General features: G+C 41.0%; 1 protein-coding gene across 1 annotated transcript; it reads right to left on the reverse strand.

Moving 5' to 3' along the window:
* Positions 1-760: 760 nt before the first annotated feature.
* LOC104956106 (aryl hydrocarbon receptor nuclear translocator-like protein 1) lies at positions 761-7751 on the reverse strand. The gene is made up of 16 exons (XM_010783549.1): positions 7685-7751; positions 7567-7605; positions 7440-7481; positions 6983-7140; positions 6815-6897; positions 6612-6704; positions 5989-6103; positions 5729-5878; positions 5373-5601; positions 5174-5280; positions 4912-5062; positions 4711-4766; positions 4497-4608; positions 4026-4119; positions 2385-2475; positions 761-2047 (listed from the first exon to the last, which is right to left on the reverse strand). The coding sequence occupies exons 1-16, from the start codon at positions 7693-7695 to the stop codon at positions 1890-1892; spliced, it is 1689 nt and encodes a 562-aa protein (XP_010781851.1). The 5' UTR covers positions 7696-7751; the 3' UTR covers positions 761-1889.
* Between the last annotated feature and the right edge of the window lie 908 nt (positions 7752-8659).

Here is an 8659-nt window from a genome sequence, read left to right on the forward strand (position 1 = left end):
GACAGAAACAGGAATGAGCTGTGTATATTGTGTACACCTAAACAGATTTGGTGGTTTGGAAAGCTGATGCAGCAACAAGCAGTTGGGTAATAGGGGATGATGGCTTTAGTTTACTCGACAGATAAGCTCTTCCACACTGATCACAGGAGAGAGACAGACACACAGTCTACATATTTACATTTCATATTGGCTTCAGTTGTTCAGTACTAAAAAGAAGAGACATTGGTAGATTTTCTCTCTAAATATTTTTTCAATCAAAGAAAACCATATTATTTATGATAAAATCAGGGCTAGACAAATACATTTAAAAAAAATGCCATTACATGCAGTAGGGAAACAACATATTGTTTTAAAAGTGCCTGATTCATTTCCCATTCTGTGTTATATTAAAAGCCAAAAAAATTAAAAACCTTAAAATAAATGGATTCCATTTTAAGAGATAAAAACTTAACAGCCTTTGATTGAGAGTAAACATCCTTTTAAGGACTGGTCAAACTTTTTAAACTATGTACATATCTGTGCAAAAACCAACACTGAGATCCTGCTGCATGTTTGTCCCTCCTTATTTCCGTATTGTTTCAATGAGTGACAATAAAAGACAACTATTCGGTTCCTTACAATGTGCTTATTTTGGAAACAAATTATGAATTCAGTTGAATAGCAAATAAGGAGTACTGCATGAGATTCCTGCCTCTGGCAAATATACTAAATTATAAAACAATATCTAAACTAGACACAACAGAGTTCAGACAATTTATGAAAAAAAAAAACTTTACTTTCAAATACCTTCATTCCTTATTACAGCAGATACATCAACCACACTTTGCACATACAACCATCATGTTGTCCTGTGACAGCAGGGCGTGTTCAATAAATGACCCTGGTGGCAACAGCAAATATTTTCCAACAGATTTAATTATAAAGCCCAATAAAGGTTGATTTACAATTGACATTTGTCAGGGTAATCATTTGTTCAAGGAAACACAAATCATAATTTGCTTTCAATATTAGAGGAACCAGTGATATACCAACAATTTACAGGTGCAGTATGAAGGCAAGTGAAATCCAAACTCATTCACTCCAGGGGTTATTCTGGGATCAAATCAAATGTTATTTCCTTTAGCATGCCCTCTCCTGATGAATGGCATTAAGCGGGTTATTTTGAAAATAGGTCATAAGAAAAAAAGAACACCAACATCTGATCCAGAATAGCTGGAGAGCTGACGGAAAGTGGGCTAAACTTTCATTTCCTTTTAGAGGATGTTGTGGTGATTGGACATTTGGAGATAAACAGTTTGTTCATACTCAGTGCAGTGTTGGGTTGTTTCAAAAGGTTTACGGGTTAGAAGAGAGGGTATAAAAGATGGTAATAACCTCTGGTCTAAAACATGTTAGAATGTCCTTGTTGAGACGATGGCCTTTTCATATTTTCCCAGGAGTTCAGTGGATTAATGTGATATGCGAACACAGTAAGGCATGACCCTTAAGTGCACATTTCATATGAAAACAGATACTTCAAAAAGGACACGTGCATTAGAGGAGTTTCTCTAGCAGCACTGCACACAGCGGAGTGGGATCCTCCTCCAGACAATCCTCACTCATTGGGCTCGAACCCTTCTGAGGACGGCGATATGTCCCTGAATACACTAAATCCCAACAAGCTCCGGGACACTTGAACCTCACAACCAGGTGAGAGACAAAGGGGGCCAACAAGGTAATTACAGTAACAATAAATCCCATTCAATCTTGTTAGTACATGGTGGAGTCTTTGGTAGAATTCCAGCAGGTCAGCTGTAGTCATCCGAGTCAGACGCAGAATAAAACATCCGCTGAGTGCTCCCAGCAGGAAACGGCCCCCAGCTGGTAAGAGTTTAAAGTCTGTGCACTCTTTAGAAAGGCCAGTGTAAGTCCTCGTAGTCCCCCGGTTGACCCACGTTTACCTCCGTCTCCAGCAGACTCATGATGACGGCCATTGCTGCCTCGTCGCTGCTGAAGCTGCTCAGCGCCGGCACCACCATGCCATCCAGTTCCAGCTGGGACACCTGGCCTGGTGAAACAGAGCCAAGACACAACTCTTCAGGAGGAAAACTCTAAAACAGTAGCATTGAAACATTTTGGGTGTGAGAATTAGAAATGATCTCTAAACCCGAAGTCACTGCCATGGTTTCCCAACAAATACATAAACATACACCTGCATTTGCACATATGTTGGATTGTTCTATACTGTTGAATCAGTTTGAGGAGGGTTGTCAACAGTACAAAGACTGAAAGAGTTCTTTACACCTTTGGGAAGGTTGTGTGAGTTTCTTATTATTCTTTGTGTATAAGTATAGAATAACTGATAACGCCTCAGATTAGATATTTCATAATCCTGTTCACAGTACCTGAACTGTCAGCAGTCGCACAGCTGGCGCCAGCTGCTGTCCTGGAGTCAGACTGTGATGAGCTGCTTGCTGCCCCCCCTCCGCTGGACGCCTGAAACAAGGCATGTGACATTAAAACACCTGTCTCCCATGACGTGTGTGTAATCAAGGCGAGACACAACAGCCAAACATAGTTGGTTTATGATCTGGTCAGTATTGACATTTATAGCGTTTTGATATCTTCTTTCAGAAAAACATTTTTTTTTTTTAAAAACAGATTTGACTAACTTTGTCTATTTGTGTGCAGTGCAATGCCGGTGTAGATACCATATCTGCACGGCCTACGAGATTAGCACGGGGTCCGTTACGCTTACTAATGACGTCACGCATTGGCTGTACGGCAACCCAAGAGGACATTTTACACGGCCAAATTCCGCAAAGAATATTAAAAAATAACAATCGACAGTGAATGTATGTTAGTGGAACTGTGTCAGGAAAGTGAAGTGTTAATTAAGTAATGTTATTGAAAAACTGAAATGCATAAAAATGAAAGTTAGTATGTATCATATACCTCCGAAATGTGGTCGTAGATTTTACTGATGATTTAGAATTTATTGAAACTCCAGACTCAACGTAAGAGCTTGTGCCTCTTCGGGGGGTGCTAACATTTAAACATAAACGTTATTCTTTACTTTCTCCGTCTTTATGATATCAGATACCATCATGTTGTTTCCATAGCAACAACAACTTCCTGTCAACAGCTCCTGTTTCACCTGCTTAATACAGTTATCATCACTGCTATTGTGGTCACATCGGGGACCCGTAACATTTACAATAGTTGAGATGTGAAGGGGGTTATGTTTTTTTCTCTGTGTTCCTGCAGTTTTTTGAACAGACAGTACACACGTTCAGAGGATGAACGTGTGTACTGTCTGTGGGAGTTTACGCTGTTGACAGGAAGTTGTTGTTGCTATGGAAACACCAGATACCATTTCGGAGGGATATGATACATATTAATTTTCAATTTTATGCATTTCAGTTCTTCAATAACATTACTTAATTAACACTTCACTTTCCTGACACAGTTCCACTAACATACATTCACTGTCGATTGTTATTTTTTATATTCTTTGCGGAATTTGGCCGTGTAAAATGTCCTCTTGGGTACAGCCAATGCGTGACGTCATTAGTAAGCGTAACGGACCCCGTGCTAATCTGGTAGGCCGTGCAGATATGGTACCTACACCGGTGCAATGTGTGCAGTTGCCTTGAAGGCAATCTATTTTTTACAATTATGATTTAAATATATTGTTACCGCTTCTTATATTGAATTATTATATATTTTTTAAATATGTTTGAATCATAACTTCCCATGTCCAGATTAATTTTCTTCAAACAATGTATAAAATACTAGTTTTGATAATTTGGATATCAATACTACACAGCACCAACATTAGCTTACAATTACAAGTAAACATATATTTCCATACAAACTATCTCGCCATGCTTATGCCGCTAAACACAGACAGTAACACATATAACAATAAAACACAAAACATGGCTGTGAAGCGTGATGAGGGAAAAGTTTAAGGACTGTGAGTACTGTAATGACTAAGTGTAATTTGCCTCCAAAGGTGTTGTGGTGATGAAGGGGACACTCACACTGGTGCTGATTGGTGGAGACACCAGGGGACATTTCTCATTGGTCGAGCCAAACGGACTGGAAGCTCCGCTGGATGGAGAGGAGTTAACCCTGCTTAAAAACGGGAGATAATATACTGTAAATATGTATTTATAGTTTCTAAATGAATTAGAAATATTATTTTAAGCTTGATATAGATGTTTTTATTCATGCAGTGTACACTTTTTTATATCCTATTCGACATATACACCTAAAACCACTTACTTATGACATCTTTAACACATTTCTCCATAAGGCCTACAAGATAGTGAGGCAGTCCTACGGTGATGACACTTGCGCTGAATTTAAGGTCATTTAAGGTCATTTACATTCAGATATTATTGCTGATATCTAATGTTTAGATGTTTGCTAATGAATCAAATCCCTGAACGTTGCAAGTTACAATCACTGCAATAGGTTAACATGTTTGTACATATGGACACACAATGCACCTGTATGAGTCGAGGAGTTCATTTGCAATTTGGGTCCCTATGCTGCCTGCGTAGATCATCGTGCCCACACCATTGGAAAGGCTGGGAATTATGGGTATTTGCTTTGTCTCCTCTGAGGAAGAAGAAAAGAGTAAAAACAAAACTTTATAAAAAAAAAATCATACAAAAGAAATAACAGCCTTTGTGAATCCTCAGAATACACTGTAGTTATTACCTTGCATAGCTTTCAGGCGGCCTGACTTCTCATCTTTTATGTGGCCGGGCCCCCTGCTGGTGCAAAAGAGTATTTACGCTGTTACATCCAAGAATAAAGCTGTTCTGGCATCATGATGAGTGCGTCAAAGAAGTAGATTGTATCAGGATTAAAACCCAAATTGTTGTTAACACTTAACTTCATAAATGCATCATTACTTACGACATAACCCTGTTTGAAGACACGATAAACTCAACTTCTTTAGTCCATGGGTTTGTGAAACTAAACCACTGACTCTGGAGGGAAACATAGGAGCCGTATTTGGTTTTGAACTTGTAGCACAGCGTCTCAATCTTCTCTTTGCTTCGAAGGACTGCCAAGAGATTGGACACAAGTTGGTCAATTATCTTGAACGTCTGCACAACAACACATTTTCCAATTTCTCCAATAGAATCAGATGAACTGTGTCGCTTTGCTCCATCACCTTGCCTGTGTTTCTCTGCGAGGTGCTGCAGGTCGTCCTGGTGGAAGTACTCGTAACACGACGTGCCGAGAACTTCCTGCGGCAGATAACCGATGACTGTGGTGGCTCTGGGACAGAGAGAGGACACAGGGGGACGCAGAGTGAAAATGGGAAGTGAATAGAAATGAGCCTCAACAAAATGTGGAATCGGGTCACTCACTGTTGTTCTACAAAAGTGAACTTCCCGTCGATGGCACAGCGGGTAACGAACGCAGAGGGCTTGGCGTTGATGTCTTTGGGAGGCTGGGGGGAGCCGTGGGGGAGGGGGCGGCACAGCATCACCAGGCAGCTCAGGCTGGGGGTCTCAGCGTCCCCCTCTGAATCCAGCTGGCTGCACGGACAGCTCCGCATGTATCCAGTGCAGTGCAGGGTGCAGTATCTGGAGGTGTCTGGGGGTACAAAAAAGTCATGAAATATGTTAAAAAGGTGGGATTATTGCCTGTGAAAATGGGTATTTTTCTTTCCTTTAAAAAGACTAAATGTTTAATCTGCTGAAAGTGCCACGTCTGAACCCACCTTTCTTTTTAGCAGCACAGGGCAGCTGGTGCTTTTCCTCCTGCTTCCCCGCCACCCGGCTGTGCTTCATCCGGAAGAAGAAGGATCTCCAAGCTCCAGAGGACAAGTGGGTCGGCCTGACGGGGGCATCCGTCTGGACCTGAAGCCCAGCTGCGCACACAGAGACATATTTCCCTTTTGACGTATGTCTCTGTAACCGTGATCATGACTTTGATGGAGATTTCACAGTTTCTTAGACGTTACAGGGCAAACAGACTTACTGGCAGCATCGATCATGGGTTCCTTTGGATACTCCCAAGATGACAGCTGTTCCTTCACCTTGTTGATGTCTTTGGGATGAATGAAATCAAACAAGCTCTGCCCAGTCAGCTCCAACTGTGAAGCCAATACATTTAGATGTTGTTGTAGTTTAGCTCGTTTTTTCCTGTCTCTTTGTAGTGATTTTCTATCTCTGTATGTTGTTGTCTTTGTAGGATTTCTGCTACCAGTTTAGTTTTTCTTGCATTTTCAGTTTGACTATGTATCCTGATGCACCTCCTTATCTGCATTCTTTGTTTATGATCCGTATCGAAGCTAAACATGTGGTAAGCAGGTGTGGCTATTGCTCTAAAAAAAGGAAAAGGAGCTCAGAGGTTGGTGGCCTCAATTGGCCTTGAATATTTAAAGTTTCAGTAAGTCTTTATTAGAGATTCAACAAAGTGTCATGTGCTTTAGTTTGCACACATAACATGTACAGACACACAATATTATGTTTTACAAAAATCTACTTAGAACAACCTTTCATTACAAAATAACTCAAGCTTTTACTCTTTTTTTTTACCATATGATTCAAGTCAAACGACATATATGTATTTATAGCTAATCATGTTGAAGTGCGACATACCAGGCTGAAGTTGAGGATCTTGGCGACAGACTCGGAGATGAAGAGGATTTTAGCCCGGTCACAGCTTACTACTAACATGAAGCCGTCCGCAGCCTGCTAGAAAGAAAGATAGAGATATTGCACAGATAGATCGGTTTGGTCTCCATCAGCATGTTGTGTTGAAATCTTTCTAAACTGTTTTCTGTGGGTCCGTGAGGATCTACCCTGAGCAGCAGTTGCCTGAGGTCGTCCTGGGGCAGGATGGAGGGCTTGTTGGTCGAGTCCGCAAATGCGCTGCTGGTCCCGACTGAAAACACACCAGACACTCACTTTGAGATGGAGGGTAACACAGGCCACTGATGTTTAAAATGCCCAGGCTGGTTCAGAAGTACCTTTGAGGGCTTTCAGATGTTGCACAGCTTTCCGCAGCACGGTCAGTTTGTCCGGCTTCTGCGCCATGGGCTGACAGGCGGGGATCATGGCCGACAGCTCGTCTATCAGGTTGTTCATTTTGTCCCTACGCCGCTTCTCTATCTGTCGGTGAGGTTCCCTGTAGGAACAGTCACAAATCAGTCATTTGTACCAACTGGATCCATTTTGGCGGGAAATATATACTTCAAAGTGTAATTATATAATGGTTTCAATTATCAGTTTTGTTTTATGCATGTAGTTTTACGTATGTTTTGTGTGTGTGAGGACCCCAGGAAGAATAGCCAATGTTCATGCTAGTGCTAATGGGGATCCTAATAAAGAACAAGAGAACAAGCTCTTACATTACACTGTAAATAACACCAATCCAAAGCACACCATACTTTTGCAAAGAGTCATTTGATGTAAAAATAGAAATACCTGAAGCATTTTATTTTGACTTGCTGATCCTCTTCTTCAGATCTGCAATTAAAGGGATGAAAAATCAAACTCTTAGCCAGTTTCCTCTTATCAAATGTGTGTGAAGAATACCAGGAAGCTTGTTTACCTGCTGAGGTCATCTTCCATCTTACAGTCCATGCTAAGCCTGCAAGATAGGACATAATGTGGGTTATTTTATACCAGGAAGGAGTACTTATGATAACATATCAACATGCGGGCCTGACCTCTCCTCCATATCTCCCTTCCGTTTCCTTGGCAGCTCGACAGCGGGCAGCGAGGAGCCATCAGAGACATCTGAAATATGAAGACAGGCAATTAGTCAGGAGAAACTGAAACAACAACCTTCACGCAGCGTCCACACGGCAGCGTGCGTTGAAGCTTGCCGGTGGGCGTGTCTGAAACTCGACCAACAACCAATCACATGAATCTCCTGCCCCGGATACACAAGCACGCGGTTTGATTGGCTAGAGCTTGTACTGGCATATGATTTGATTGGCTGACGCTTCCGTCGAAGCTTCAAAAGTTGAACTTTTCTTAACTTTTGAAGCGAGCAAAGCGAAGCGACGGAACCACAATGCAGTTCGGCAAAGCGTGACGTAACCCCATTCAAAGTGAATAGGAAGAAGCGTTGAAGCTTCAACGCACGCCGCCGTGTGGACGGACCGTCAGCGATTAGTGGCAAAAGCTTAACAAAGACTATTTTTGTTAATCACCATTCATTCTGTTATTTGTTGGGTAGGGAATAAAAAGAGCTCATCAGGAAGAGTTAACCTGGTTTTATTAAGTAGCAAATGCTTTGAACAAAGTAATGTCTTGACTTTGCTACTTTAATAAAAAGTATTTGTCTTTGCTTTTATAGATTCTAGATATCTTTGTTTTAGGCTCACTATATTATTGACAATTATTTGTGCGTTCTCGATATTAATGTTTGTCATATTTTGCAACTGAAGATATTGTAGCACTTTTTTACAACCTGAAAAGATCCATCAATATTTGAGAACTTTTTAGTCCTCAAATCCAAACTTTTTTGTGAGCTAACATTAGGATGACTCATCAAAGTGTTTGCAGTGGTTCGTGGTAATTATTTAAAAAAAAAAAGGCTGATATCATACTCAGGAATGATTGTCTGACTGTGAGAGATCTTTAACACACACACACACACACACACACACACACACACACACACATAGTACGTAATA

Source organism: Notothenia coriiceps, unplaced genomic scaffold (assembly GCF_000735185.1).
Source record: "Notothenia coriiceps isolate Sejong01 unplaced genomic scaffold, NC01 NC01_scaffold00025382, whole genome shotgun sequence".
In the NCBI taxonomy this organism is placed as follows: domain Eukaryota; kingdom Metazoa; phylum Chordata; class Actinopteri; order Perciformes; family Nototheniidae; genus Notothenia; species Notothenia coriiceps.

Coding starts and splice junctions, on each gene's coding strand:
- LOC104956106 (XM_010783549.1), bottom strand. Junction 5,602..5,728: donor CTGTGCTGCTAAAAAGAAAG/GTGGGTTCAGAC, acceptor TTGTACCCCCAG/ACACCTCCAGATACTGCACC. Junction 4,609..4,710: donor CCGCCTGAAAGCTATGCAAG/GTAATAACTACA, acceptor CTTCTTCCTCAG/AGGAGACAAAGCAAATACCC.